This window comes from Panthera tigris, chromosome D3, assembly GCF_018350195.1.
Source record: "Panthera tigris isolate Pti1 chromosome D3, P.tigris_Pti1_mat1.1, whole genome shotgun sequence".
In the NCBI taxonomy this organism is placed as follows: Eukaryota; Metazoa; Chordata; class Mammalia; order Carnivora; family Felidae; genus Panthera; species Panthera tigris.
The window spans coordinates 4834365-4849701 of record NC_056671.1 but is presented as its reverse complement, the minus strand read 5'-3'; the positions used below and the strand labels follow the sequence as shown (position 1 = coordinate 4849701).

General features: G+C 51.0%; 1 protein-coding gene across 2 annotated transcripts in view; it reads left to right on the top strand.

The window, feature by feature from the left end:
- The window catches only part of LOC102961648 (transmembrane protein 132B), a 326995-nt gene that overhangs the window by 94586 nt on the left and 217072 nt on the right, over positions 1-15337 (top strand). For both annotated transcript variants that reach the window (XM_042961913.1, XM_042961914.1), the window contains exon 2: positions 13360-14251. In XM_042961913.1, the coding sequence (XP_042817847.1) occupies positions 13360-14251 (892 nt within the window). The remainder of the gene's footprint in view (positions 1-13359; positions 14252-15337) is intronic.

The following is a 15337-nucleotide window of genomic DNA, read 5'->3' as shown; positions in this document are numbered from 1 at the left end:
AGTCCGCCTGCGCTGGGCCGTGACTTGCCAGCAAGAGTCCCGCGATGTGGAGTCACCGTGCTCGTTTAAAGGGCGTTGCGTGAGGAAGCAGCGGTGCGCCCAGGCGCGCATCCCCAAATCGCCCCAAGGCTGGGTTTCCCATCTGGAAACGGTAACCGACCACCTGCTGTCAACCGGCCGCGACAACCTCGGCCGCTAGGTGGCAGTGTTGCCGCGCACGAGCCCCTGGTCCCTGAGCAGGCGACCGCAGAGGGGCCCGGGGGTCAGGGGGCAGCTGGGCTGGGGGCGGGCGCCCCGGGGCGTCCCCAGCACCTGCCGCCACCTCCAGAAGTGCCGTCCGGCCCCGTGCCCCTTCCTTCTCAGGCTGACTCTGCCCACACCGAATAAGCGCTGAATTAAATCCGAGAAAAGAGGGGCTGAGAGGTTTTTGTTTTTGTTTTGTCCCCATTGGGCCCCCCAGATCTCTTGTTGAAAAGCGAGTTTACCTGTGACAGGGGCTCCTTGCATCGCCCCCAGGCCACTGTGGGGAGGAAGGTTCCATTCCTTCCATTGTGTTCTTTATAGGTTTTACCCTGCAGACTTCTGAGTCATATTATCAGTCAAAAGCAATAATGGAGCCCTTATTTGCTTTGGGAGAAAGCAGGTGACTGAGTCTGTGCCATTGCAGCCGTGGGACCTAACCGGAGGGAAATAAGCAGAAGCATTACAGATTCCAGGAGCCTGGACTCCACCCCTTATGTGCTGTGTGACCCGAGGCATGTGTCTTGACATCTCTGTGCCTTTCTTTTTAAAAAAACCTGTAAAATGGGTACAACACTACAAAATGACGTCAATGATTGTATTAATGATAAAACATTATGAGAATAATGCCCGATCTCACAGAATCGTGTAAAGAATAAATGCGTAAAGAGCTAATACACATAAAGCAGTTAACCAGTGACTGGCCCGTTGTGGGCACAGGACAGTCCCTAGTTATCACTATTATCACCAATATTTCATTTTTGGCTACTACTAATGATAAACTTGTGCTAATTTCCCAATCAATACTGATCTGTTCTTTCTCTGAGAGTTGGCAACACATATGACCTCCATCTGGCAAATGAACAACGATATGTACTTATTTTCATTGTTATCAATTCTTTAAATGTGGATTTGTTCCTCAGAAGTAGGCTGTACCCGCTGCTTGCCTTTCCCGGTCACAGCTCTTCACTCCCTGCATCCGGGCGATCATTTACTTGCTCGATTGTTGCGAGAAATTAGTTCAGACAGAAAATGGGCTCAAGTTTGTTGTTGTACAGGAGGCGGAAAGGGGTTTTCAAGCAATCAGATAGTCACGAGGATTGTGGGAGAGACGTTTAAGATCATGCTGTTCAAACCCTTAACCCTTAAAAAACAGTCTTAACGATTCGTGAAAACAGAGTCTCGAAGGACCAGCCATAAGGACTAGACATTTGTTTCCTTTCCTATAGGTACTTGGCAGGTTTGAATAGTAGCAAAAAATAAGAGAGAGAAGGAAAGATACTCCATGAATGATTTGGGGCGGACCCACGCCAGCCTGTGTTAGTGCTGTTTCACTGTGTGCGTTCAGTGCTTTTTCCGCATCGGTTGAGGTAGCCATAGGATTTTCTTAAAATAATTTTTTTAATGTTTGTTTACTTTTGAGAGGGAGAGAGCGAGAGCGAGCGAGCGAGCCTGAGTGGGGGAGGGGCACAGAGTCCAAAGCAGGCTCCAGCCTCCGAGCTGTCAGCACAGAGCCCGACGCGGGGCTCGAACCCACAAACCGCGAGGTCATGACCTGAGCTGAAGTCTGATGCTCAGCCGACTGAGGAGGTGGCCGTAGGATCTTTATCTTTCATTCTGTTAATGCGGTTTGCCACCCATGTTTTGATTGCACGATGCCAGTTGCAAATGCAAATATAGCAATGGAAACGCTGTGCAGAACTAACTCGGCTGCGTCTACTTCACTCGACAGGCACACACTCACTCTACAGCACTTGGCTCTTTTTTTCTGCATTTGAAGAAAGTTCTGGTTCGAATGTAGAACATAGCTTCTCTGAGCTGTCAGCGCCTCTGCCTACGCGTCTCAGATGCAACCCGCTTATCCGTACTTGCTTTGGGTAACTCATTTGGGGGTGCCTCAGTCGGTTAAGCATCTGACTTCGGTTCAGGTCATGATCTCGAAGTTTGTGGGTTCGAGTCCCATGTCAGGCTCTGTGCTGACAGCTCAGAGCCTGGAGCCTGCTTCACATTCTCTCTCTCCCTCTCTCTCTGCACCTCCCTCGCTTGTGATCTGTCTCTCTTTCTCTCTCAAAAATAAATAAACATTAAAAAATAAAAGGCCAGGGTAATGGCTAAAACGCCTGGTTTGTGACCCCAGGTGTATTCCTGATTTCTTTTCTTCAACACCAACTGTGTTGAGAAGGTTTAAGTAAAGAAATCAGCCTTGACCTGGTGGAGATTGTTCCATTTGGGTAACTGAGTGGATTTTTGTGTTGCTTCTTACAAAAAACACCCTTGTTCTTGTCAAAATGGTACCCCTATGATGCTTTGAGGGAACCCCCTCCATCTACCTCCTTCCAGGCTCCCCGGAAGAGACACATGACTTTGGCTGAGCCAATCAGAACAGGCCATTCCTCCGGCCATAGTGATTGGTTCAGGGATGGGCATGTGACCCATCAGAGCCAAGGCGATGCCCCACTGCCTTCTTCCCGGAAAACTGGGGGAAAGAAAGCCTCGCTGGTCTTGTTGGATGTGAAGGAAGGAAAATGTGAGGCTTGGTGATGCTAATTGTGCTCTGCTGTGCAGATTGAGAATAAAACCAGCTCCACAGAAAAGAGCAGAGGGATGGATAAAAATGCATCTTAAAAAAACTTTTAAAATTAACTTTCAGTAAAAATTTCCCTTTTTGGTCTATCGTGCAGTGAGTTTTTGACCCATGCATAGCTTTGTGTGACCACTGTCACAACCAGCATACAGAACGGTTCCATCAGACCCATCCTGATACTTAAAACAATGTTTGGTTGCCACACCCTCCCCATCCCATAGTTCCTAGCAGTCTGTGACCTATTATTCTCCATCTTTCCAGTCGTAATGGTTCTAGAATGTCACATACGTGACACCATAGAGTAGGCGGCTTTCTGAGGTTGCCTTCGGACTTTCGGAATCATGCATGTGAAACTGACCCAGGTCGTGTATCTGTCGGTTCCTCTGCTTTCTTTCCTGCTGAGTAACATTCCATCCAGTGGGTATACATTTGTGTAGCCACTCACCCGTTGAAGACATTTGTGAAAACTCACATTGATGACATCGTCGACATGCCGGATCCAGGCAAGCCTGATGCTAGCCTGCCTGTAGACTCTCCAGCCCTGACCGCCATTAAAATCCACTTTTGTTTAGACTCCGTATGGGTTCTCTGGGACTTGATATCAGAAATGACTGGAGAGAGGGAAGTCGGGGCTGAGCAGGTGAGAAGTCCCAAGCAAAGAGGGTCCTCATACGACACTCCTGTAAATGGAGTTATACAGCAATGAGTCGCATACTGGGGTTTCCCTCCAGGTGGCAGGGAGGGTGGCAGGAGGTGACACCCCATTTGCCACGGAGGGAAATTGAATCTCACAGGGATGAAGTGACTTGTCTCAGTACATCAGCTGAGCCGATGACAGGCCTGGGGGTCCAGCCCAGTAGTCCCTCTGCCTCTAGTAAGTGAGGATCAGCTGCCTCCCAACCAGACAGGGGCTGACCTGTCAGCATCACTTAGTGAATTTCCCTTTTTTATTTAAATAATCTCTTGAGGTGTGCAATTTAGAATAAATATAAATGGAAATTAGAACAAGGTCATCAACATTTCCTACTGTTTAACAGCTGACGGTGCCTATAGGAGGTCAAAATTACTGTCACTAAGATCTATATAATCCGTTTAACAATGCTCTTTCTACATCTGGTGCCCCATGGAAACTTCTCATGTTGGCCTAACAGCCCCTCGCTTTGTTCCTCTGAACGTCTTCCTCCTTCTTGCTAACAAAAGCCCAGTTTACATGAAGGAAGAGACGTGTGATTTAAGCAGGATCACAGCTCTCCAGATTGTCAGCCTGTACCGTGGTGTCTGGGCGAGGGGTCACTGGCTGCTCTAACAAACAAATGTCAGCACTGGCTTAGCGCACTGAGCCAGTCCTCGTTCACATCCAACGTGGGTGTTCCTGGTTGGCTGGCTGTCCTCTGGGTGGAGGCTCGGGGGGGCCCAGGCTCCTTCCAGCTTGTGGCTCTGCTACAACCGGGGGCCCCAGACCCCTCCTCTTCTCCCGGCTGGAAGGAAAAAAATGTCATTTTGGCTTCAGCGTAATATGCAGCACTTACATTCTTATTTCACTGGCCAGAGCTGGATACAGATGCAGAGAAGGCTGGGGAGGCTCCTGGCTGAGCAGCCCATATGCAATTTTATGGATAGAAAGACTTTTTTTTGACAGGTGGCCATCTTCCCTGCAGACACGACGCCTCGTTGTCTAGGCTAAAGCTGCTCTCCCCTCACTCCCCTGCTCTGGTTTCCAACACTGTTCAATGCTTCCCTCCCCTCCCGTGGTGAATTCCGGGTTTGTGCAGACAAAGTCTACTCATCATCACGGTCCTGCGTACATAGGGGGGAAATAGAATGGAATGGCGTAACTTCCAGAGAAAGGCGATAGTCTTCTATCCTTCTGTGTCTTTGATCTCCCTCCCCAAAGTCAGCCACGTCCGGCCATTTCCACGTTCAGTTCTGCTTGTGATTATTTCTATAATTCTATGCACTATTCAAGCTCTACACCTGGAGTGAACACATTTGGACAGCAGGGCGGTCTGTGTAAGAGAGGACGATGAGGTTAATGCACACACCCTCCTACTTGTCTTTCTTACCAGTTACCATTGCATTTGGCTGCAGGTAACAGAAACTCCTGGCCAGCGGGGCTTAGCAAGTAGGGGCTTACTTTGTTTTCTTTATTCTTGTATGTCATGCCGTGGCCAGCTCCTTCTGACATCCCGCATTACTTTCTCGGTGTGTAACTTTGGTCCCCATGGTTGCACAGGGCTGTCCCACCTATGTCCCCTCTCAGGGGACATATGTGTCCTCAGAGAAGCGTTGAGTCTCAACTGGGGATCACTATTCTGCCTTTACTCAGGGTGGGGGTCTGTCTGCAGGGGGCGTCCCATCTACAGAATTCAGTTACGCCCCTGGTTTTCAGCCTCAGTCTCCCCCTGTCCTTGCTGCGTGTGCCAACATTGAGCCTGGGTCCCAGTGGGCACGGTAGCCCGAGACCCTCCGCGGCACACACACAGAATGTTCTAGGGCAAGATTTCCTCTGCTGTCTTGCCCCTCCATCAATGCACTTTCCTCCACTTGTTGTCTTCCAGAGATTTGTTGAAATATTTTATCTTCGGATGGCCTTCTTCCATTTCTCTAGATAATAGGCTTATCCCTGTTTGTACTTGTATGCTTTTATTTCTGTGGAGTCTGTGCGGAGATGCGGGGACATGAGTGTGTTCAGTCTACCACTTAAAATCAAATTCCGCATCTTTCTTTCTAAAAGGAAAAATGTCAATATTTCTCTTAGCTTTTGAATAAGCGAGACATGTTCGTTGTAGGAGAGTCGGAAACACACAGAAAGATCTATCAGAAAGTTGAAAGGCGTTCCTGACCCTCACGCGCAGAGCCTCGCCTCCAGGTACGAGTCCGCTTGGGCTCTGGGGTGGGCAGTTTGACGCAATGACTCTGAAGTTAACGTGGAAGGCAAGACACAGGCAAGTCCAGCTGCCAGGAAGGGCCGCCGTGACAAAGTCCCACAAACCGAGCGCCTTAAACAACAGAAATTTATTTCCTCGCAACTCTGGAGGCCAGCTGCCCAACATGATGGTGTCAGCGGGTTGATTTCGTTGAGGCTTCTCTGCTCGCCCTGTAGACAGCTTCTCCTGTGTCCTCACACGGTCTTTCCCGCGTGCGTGTATGCACGCGTGTGCACGCACGGCCGTGTCCATATAAGGACACCAGTCATACCAGATTAGGGCCCACCATGGTGACCTCATTTTAACTTAATTACTTCTTTAAAGACTCCACCCCCAAGTTTTTCAATACCCCTCCCTTAAACTGCGAATTCCACTTAAACTCCCACTGGCAGATTCAATGTCTGCCGATTACCGTCACCAGATTCTCACTTCGCGTGAGACAGCATGAGAGATTCAAGAGTTAAATGTGGTTCCCGAAATCTGCAAAGAGGGTGGATCTACAATGGTCTCACTACCCAAAAAAGGGGGAAAAAAATCAAGCTAATTCACATACCCAACACCCTCTGAGGCGAATTAGCTTTTGTGATGATTATTTCACAATTGTATATGCGCATCCAATCATCGGATTGTGCCCCTTAAACATATACAGTTTTAGTTGTCAAATATACCTCGTTAGAGAAGAATTAAAGGTAAAAATGTGGACCCACACGCGCATACCCAGACGACCAGCTGAAAGTCTGTGAGCGTGTATTTGATCTTGGGATACGGGGAGCGCTTTCTCGGCGTGAAGGCAGTGGTAATTGTCAAGAAAGAAAAGACGGATATTCTCGGCTACGTTTTAAAGATTAGATTGGGCGTTGGCCTTTTTTCACCTCCGTAGAATATTTGTACCCCCAGATTTTGCCTGAGGATATAATCTCCAGGGTCCTGCCACCTACCTCCTTCTAAGACCTGGGCTGGCTGGGTAAGAAAGCCTGTTCGTGGAGGGGAGTGCGAAGGGTGGGTTTCTCTCTGGTCAAAAGCTGGAGTTCACTCTTCTCTCAGGCTGGACTTTCCACCAGCTGTCAGCTCTGTCGGCCCACGCTCCGTTGGTGTTGTCGCCTGCAGACTTGCTTTCCCTTGATTGTCTATCGTCGCTGCAAGCCACCTTGCGGGGAGGGGCACCGCGGGAAGCGTGCTGATGCGCTCACGGTGGGTTGTCGTGGGGCTGTGGGGGTGCTGTCGTGTCCCTCGGGGGCCCTGCCGGAGCGCCCGGCGGAGGGATTTCTCTCAGAGCCAGGAAAAGCTTTGCTCCTTGCTTTCTCTCATGGACAGTGTCCAACTAGTGACCTCATCCTGTGCTTTGAGAGCTGGGCGACCCAGAGGCCCATTGGCCGTTCCTTTGAGTCATGGCTGGCACCCTTGCAGTGTAGATGTTCTTTGCCGAGCTTTTCTCTAGCAGCAGAACGTGGTGACTGGGACGGTGAGCTCTCCCTGGAGCTGGCCTGCCTGGACAGAGTTCCACCTCTGCTGCCTACCAGCCGTGTGATCTCAGGCAGGTCCCGTAACCCCCCGTGCCTCAGTTTCCCCCTCGGCCAGTGAGGATGACAATCAAATCCTCCTAACCAGTAGACTGTGAAGATTAAGAGTCACTGCCTGTGAGATGCTTAGAATAGTGCCTGGTGCGTCACAAGGGTTAGGTGAGTGGTGGCCACGATGATGTCTCTATCTTTTGTCTTGCCACTGTCTGAATAGTCATATCTAATCCTTAACGGACTTGAGGGCATGTACCCCAAGCCTTGCCCTCAAGGCAACGAATGATGTAATTTTTGCAAAGCACCTACTGTGTGCTCAGTAGTGTCTTTGACTTTTTAGCGCAGTGCCTCTCCTCGTTGCTATTCCATCGAATTATCCAGGGCACGTAGAGAACGTTGGGCCCCGCCCGAGCCCATCTGGATCTATTTGGCGGGCAGGCCCAGGTCCCATATATGTGTCCTCTGCCACGTGCATCGGTGGAGCCACCTGGGTTGAGAACGACCGGCCATTAGGACCACACTCCGACAGGTCAGTGAGGAAGGTCTCTTGCGGGTGCTTTACAAAGACGTGGCCACCTGGCACCCTGGAAAGAGAGCCTTCGACGCCTGGCCGTGCGTGCCTGGGTCGTGTGGTGTGAATTGGGAATGCCACAGGCCGGGACCCTCAGGTGGGCGACCAGCGGCCGCAAGACTGACAACAAGCTACCAGGTAGACTGGCGACGGGAGCGAAAATACGAGTCTGTCGTGGAAACAGGTTCACGCTGCATCGCCTTGGGGCTCGGGACCGTAGGTCCCACCGATCCTAACCAAGGCACAGGCCCAGGGATGTTTCTCGGGTGCCAGACGCGGCGGTGATGCGATGTTCCGTGCACTCAGGTCTCAGGGTCCCCCGCCGGAGTTCCCGGTTTGCTGTGGATTGCGTCGTTCTGGGAGGTTCCCGGCCAGAGGTACAGAGCGTCCTTCTGGCATACCACCTCGTGCTCTCGGCGAGCCCGTGCGGGAGTCTCCTCCCGGGTCATAATGAGGGCGGTGGAGACCAGCCCTGTTCGGCTGGGCCTCATAAGACTCCCTCAGTTCATGCTCTCAGGACCCACGTCACTCGACAGGCGGTGAAGAGCCCTCGAGGGAATCAGCAGCCTGAATAGGACCTCATTTCACATTCAGAGCCTGGGCCACCTGGTCTACCTGCCAGTGGGGAAAAGAGCGGTGACAGGTAGACACCTGACGCCCCAAGAACGGTGACACTTGGGGATTAAAGCGAGGGGTGGTCGCTTCTCAGGCCATGGATGTGTTTCTTAGGGCACTGTCCCATGGCTTTACAGGACACTCCTGAATTCGGGTATCATATTTTGTTGCGATCTGGTTCGAGGACAAAATGAGGCCCTGCCCGCTGATTTTTATGGCTCTCCATATAAGCTTTCAGACAAAATTCGTGCCGCGTTTTGCTTGAGTTATGTTGGGGCAGGATTGTAAACCCCACACTGTTATTTCAGATGAAATGCACGCTTTGGCCACAATAAACAAGGGAGGAGGCACGGCTTTACATCTCCTGTGAATCAGTTCTTGAGAGGTATAAATTAATTGGCACAAATGATTAAAAAAACACAACAATCCACAATGAAAACAGAGCCTATTAAAACCTACATATATTTTTAACTTCCCGTTCCACGCGTGTAAATAAGCCAGAATTTAAACCTTGCCTTGGGCTTCCCCTACATTTTATAAGAAGGTAAAATTTGGACTTACCTCTTGCTTCCTGAATCTGGTCGGCCGGGTGCCCACTTGGCTCCGCTGAAGGGGACCGTCATGCTGCGCAAGGCAGATGTTCCCTTTTTGCCCATTATTTCATGGTCAGGTTCACCTAGAATTTAAATTCCTGGTTTGGAGACGGGAAATAAACCAACAAGACACTAATTTAAATTTCATATGAAATGGCGCTTCTGCACGGCTTGACGTTGTCGAAATATAAATTGCCCCTTGGTGGTGGCAACAGCTAAAACTTTCCTTACGATGAGGCTAATTCTTGAAAGTCAGTTCCCGCCTCCCCCTTCTGTGTTCCATCCAAATCCTACCCAGTCCCACAGGACACGTTTGGGAGGACGCGGAGGTCTGTAGCCTGAAAGTCAACATATGGTGTGCGTGTTTACGTGTGTATGCGTGTATGTTCTATGTGATACATATTATGTATTATAATACATATTACATTTTAAGCAGGTTTGGGATAATTTAAGGAGAGTTTGGATGTCTGCTTTTTCACTCAACACAGCGTAAGCATTTTCTCGCGACGCTCCACGTTCGTTGAAATCGTGGTGCTTAATGTCACACACACAGTATGGCTTTCAACATTTGCTTAGTTGTGTCCCTCATGATGGGTTTTTACTTTGCTTGCAGTATGTTGCCGTGACAAGTCTTGCTTGTGACAAACCTACTTGCCACGTTGATCTCCTTTCTGATTTCTGGATTATCTCCCCAGCACGGTTGCTAGGTGGGGAATTACTGGGATGGGTCTTTCTTTCTTTCTTTCTTTCTTTCTTTCTTTCTTTCTTTCTTTCTTTCTTTCTTTCTTTCTTTCTTTCTTTCTTTCTTTCTCTTTCTCTCTTTCTCTCTTTCTCTCTTTCTTTCTCTCTTTCTGAGACAGTGAGTGGGACAGTGGCAGAGAGAGAGGGAGACAGAAGATCTGAAGCAGGCTCTGTGCTGACGGCAATAAGCCCGACGCAGGGCTCGAACTCATGGACGGTGAGATCACGACCTGAGCTGAAGTCAGATGCTCAACTTACTGAGCCACCCAGGCACCCCTGGGATGGGTATTTCTAAGGGTGTTAACACTCAGTTTCCTAATTGTCTCATATACATTGGCTGTGCCTGCCTCCAGACTTTGCCAGCTCCTTGGGGCAGAAATCACATCTGTCTTGTCCCTGTGATGGCCCTACACGCCACAGTGCTGGAACTATGACAAATGACTAGTAAGTACAGTTTGATAGATAATCAGAGGAGTAAATGGGTAATAACTGCTTCTCCAGTAATTAATGTGACACGGCACTGGCCATATTGATGGCACTTGAAAAGACCTTCCTTCCTTCCTTCCTTCCTTCCTTCCTTCCTTCCTTCCTTCCTTCCTCCCTCCCTCCCTCCCTCCCTCCCTCCCTCCCTCCCTCCCTTCCTTCCTTCCTTTCCTGAGATAGCATTGACATATAAAAAGTGTATGTATTTAAGGTGTACAATTTGATGTTTTGATATAAGTACTCATGTATATATAATCACCACAAACAAGCTAATTAACACATACATTACCTCTACCGAGCTACTGTGTGCGTGTTTCGATTTGATTTAAAATCTGTGCTCTTAGCAAATTACAACGTACGATACAGGATTGTTAACTGCGTCACACGCTCGACGTTAGATCTCCAGAGATTATTCATCTTGGACGGTTGAAAATTTGACTCCCACCCCCCACCTCATGCCCCCAACCCCAGCCCCTGGCAATCACCACTGGAACTCTGCTTCCATAACTCTGACTATTTTAGGTACACAAGCAAGTGAGATCGCACAGTATTTTGTGGAGAACTGGCTTTCTGAACACCTTCTTGGGGAAATGATGCATCAGCCCCTACGTGGTTGTATCTTTTCCCTAATCTCCTCATTATAATTTTGTCATCCTCTGGGCCAGGAAGGCTCACCAAGGACAGCCCTGAAAAGGCAGCCCAAATGAAATCAATAGAAAAGTCTATTTTGCAGGGGCACCTGGGTGGCTCAGTCAGTTAAGTGTCCGACTCTTGATTTCGGCTCAGGTCATGATCTCACGGTCTGTGAGATCGAGCCCTGTGTCCGCTCTGCGCTGACAGCATGGAGGCTGCTTGGGATCCTCTCTCTCTCTGTCTCCCTCTGCCCCTCCCCTGCTTACACACATGCTCGCATGCTCTCCGTCTCAAAAATAAATAAACTGTAAAAAAAATAAAAAGAAAAGTGTATTTTGCAGAATTCGTAATGGTTGCAGAAAACAATGTTACCAGGAGTCAGAGTGTATGGAGTGGTATTTGTTTGCCTTTTGTCAACCAGGGAGGCTACGCTAAACCCGCCCACCAGGTTGCATTTCTTGCCCTGGCTTTAGGGCTGGAGATTTATTTCAGGGCAGGCGAGAAGCCCTGTTTGTTCTTGGCTTGATTTGCCAATCCTGGTTCCTGGTGGACTCTCCTTATTTATTTATTATTAAAAACATGTTTAATGTTTTTATTTATTTTTGAGAGAGAGAGAGAGAGCGAGCATGAGTGGGAGAGGGGCAGAGAGAGAGAAGAGAGAGAGAGAGAGAGAGACAGACTCCAAAGCAGGATCTAGGCTCTGAGCTGTCAGCACAGAGCCCGACACGGGGCTCAAACTCACGATCCGTGAGATCATGGCCTGAGCTGAAGTCGGACGCTTAACCAACTGAGCCACCCAGGTGCCCCTACTGGTGGACTCTCCTTAGTTTGAAAAAAGCTTGTTGGGTCCGTGTTTTCCCATTTGAAAGTAACATACACACATGCCTATAGGGATACATACACACATACACAGGCTTATGTATATGTATATATTTTAATTAACAAAATAATACACAGTTGTCACAAATTTAAAGAAAGTAGATGTTAAAAGGTGAAACCTTTTCTCTTTGGTTCTATGGACACACAAACATAAATATACTAAATACATGTGTATATATACATAGGGAATCTTGAAATAATACCCAAGTAGGATCATATATGATACATTTGTAATTTTTTATACTTATTGGTACATGGTGGACATTTCCCCAAGTATGTTTATGTAGCTCTAGCTCATTTTTCTTAGAGCTGCCTGTTATCCACTGTAAAAATGTGCAGTTTAGGGGCGCCTGGGTGGCTCAGTCGGCTGAGCGTCCGACCTCGGCTCGGGTCACGACCTCACGGTTTGTGGGTTCGAGCCCCACGTCGGGCTCTGTGCTGACGGCTCGGAGCCTGGAGCCTGTTTCAGATACTGTGTCTCCCTCTCTCTCTGCCCCTCCCCTGCTCACACTCTGTCTCTGTGTGGCAAAAATTTAAAAAAATTAAAAATGTGCAGTTTATGTCATTCTCTGTGAATAAATCCTTAGAATGGTTTCATTGAACAGGTAGTGGTAATAGTAACAGTAACAGGCAAAGACTGGCTGGTGTTTATGGGGGTCAGCACGGTCCTGAGCACTTCATGTTTACCGACTCATTAATTCCTACAATAACCCAGTAGGGTAGGACTTCTGTTTACCTCCTACTTTATATGAGGACATTTGAGGCACAGAGAGGCTAAAGTCACTTGCTCAGGTCCATCAGTCAGGACGTGGCGGCTTCAGGATTCACATCCAGGCCCCTGGCCCCAGCACACACGCTCCTCAGTTTGTCCGCAAAGTGTAGCTGCAGCCAACATCCTTGTAGATAAATCAGCGTCTGTGCATTCTCCCTGGTATTTCGCGAGGAGAGCTTTCTAGAAGCGGGAGTGCTGAGCCATAGCTTCGCCCTCGTTTCAGTAAGAGTCACGGAGACGTCGGGGCGCCTGGGTGGCGGCTCAGTCGGTTAAGCATCTGACTATTTTGGCTCAGGTCGTGGTCTCACGGTTCGTGAGTTCGAGCCCCGCGTCGGGCTCTGCGCTGACAGCGTGTGGAGCCTGCTCGGAATTCTCTCTCTCTCCCTCCCCCCGTCTCAAAAATAAATACATAAACACTAAAGACTCCCCTTAAAAAAAGAATCATGGAGATGTCGGAACGTCCGGCGCGTCTGGGAGGGATGGGCAGAAGCGTAAGTATCCGAAGGACGCAGCAGGTGGAGGTGCCACACGATGGCACGTGGGCTCGGGTGGGCATCGCGGGTGTGCGGCCTCCTGTCTGTGGGGCGACCCCACAGAGAGGTCCTGTGAGCCCGCGGGCTGTCGGGTCGGTGGCAAATGGGCTCCTTCCCACTCGACACCGGCTGCTTTGGGGGAGTCCCCGAAGAGCCCTGTGCTGGGGCCCCGCGTGGCCGGGGGGCGGCGTGGCCGGGGGGCGGCGGGGGCAGACCGTGCCCCTCACGCTGGGGCCCGGCCTTCATTCTTCCTCCGCTTTCCTCTCCCGCACAGAGACCGAGAGCCGAGGGATCGTGGACAGCCTGCAGAGGTTCTCCTCGCTCCCTGCCTACCTGCCCACGAGCCTGCGCATCGCTGACGCGGAGGAAGCCTTCTTCCTTAAAGAGGCCAACCAGGACGTCACGAGGAACTCCAGTCTGCAGGCCCGGGTAGAGTCACTGTTCATCTACCGGGCCCGGAGCCCCCCGACCGTCAACGCCAGCTATGGCCCGTTTTCAGCGGAGAAGCCCATCCCCCAGGACCTCTTGTTGACCTCCACGTCCTTCGGCAACACGGAGAAGTTTCCCTTCAACTGGAAGCTGAAATCTCACATCCTCGACAGCTCCGTCTACTCCAACAGGCCCAAGGTGCAGACGCTGTTCTACGTGACTGGGACGCACTGGGATGACAGCGACCCCGAGGAAGACCTCCCGTGCGTCAAGATGTTCGCCTTCCCCGAGGCCAGAGAGGTGGCGGCCAGCTGCCGGCTGCGAGGGGACCCGGGGCTGTGTGTGGCCGAGCTGGAGCTGCTTCCCGAGTGGTTCAGCTCCGGGCTGGACCTGGAGCCCGAGGAGGAGATCCCTGCCCTGCTGGGCGGCACCGCCATGGACCTCTTCTTCTCGCTCTACCCGGCCGACCAGGCCGGCCAGTGCCTGCTGGAGGAGGACGGCAGGTGGGAGAACAACATCCACTCCGGCCAGGACGGCCCCCAGCAGGCGTCTCCGGCCCGGGAGAGGATCGGGAGTGTGGTGGTCTACCCGACTCAGGACGACCTCAAGTGGTCCCTGGTGAGCCTGGACGAGAACGTCGTCGTCTCGGTGCCCCTGAACCTCGTCCGGGAAGGGGACACGGCCACCTTTTTGGTCTCCCTGACCAGTGGCTCTGTGGCAGACCACTTCACTCTCAGGTAAGTGGCGTGGCCGGGCCGGGTCGGGCGGGGGAGAAGTCAGCTTGCGGTCAATGAACTGTCCGTTAGTAATGGGGTGTTGGTCGTCTGCTGAGTGCCCAGGATAGCGAGGAGACTGACGGACACGGGATGGGGACCCACGCAAGATGACAGAGTAAAGCAGGATATTTGGGGGTGGGCCCTGGGCACCTGCATTTTCCATAAGCTCCCTGGGTTATTCTGCTGTGAAGCCAGGAATAAAAACAGGTGCTCTGAGAGCAGCATTTCAGGCTGGGAGCTAAGCTGTCACATGATACTGTGAACCTGTCACTGCCGGCCTTGACTTGGCGGACAGAACCCTGTCTTTGCTGCCCGTAAGGGGAAACTTTGCAGATGAATTCCACCTTCTGACTAGGCGACCGAGCTTTCTGAGATAGTGTCCCCGACCTCTCAGGCTTTCGTTGGTAAAGAATCCTTTGGTCAAGCAAACAAGCAGTCTCTGTCTGTACGATGAAGACGCGGTTTTGGGGTTGCAAAAAGTGGGGAGCTTCTCTGTGCCGGGGGGCAAACCTGTCTTCAGCTTGTTTTGCTCATGAAGCTTCGTGGGGTACCGGTCGGATCTGTGGCTCCGTCCTGGGGCAAGCCTTCTAGCTTCTCTGGGCTTCTGTTTCCTCATCCGTAAGGTCGGGATACTGACGGGCCGCGTCTCTCGGGGTTGCCGTGGGGGTTGATCAGGTTAGTGAGGCTCTTGGCACAGTGCCTGGTCTCAACACCGGAGGCTAGCCTGTGGTTATCCCCTAGTGCTCGGAGGCCAGGGGGCTGCCCAGCAAGGCTTGCTTTGTTTGGTTGCAGGCGAGACGTGGGAATGAATCGTTAATGCCGCACTGCAGTCCTTCTGATTCTGATGGAGGCCGATGTGCCAGACCACACCTGTTGGGGAGTGTGTTCGTTCGAGCCGAAAGGATCCCGAGGCTCTGGCGGATCCCAAGAGGGGTTTTAACCTCCTGCAGGAAGCAAGGTTCCTATTTGGAGCCGCTTGAGTTAGTCTTGGTGGCAACGAGTCAGAACTTAGCTTGGACCCAGTCCTGTGCCAGTCACTCCAGTGTG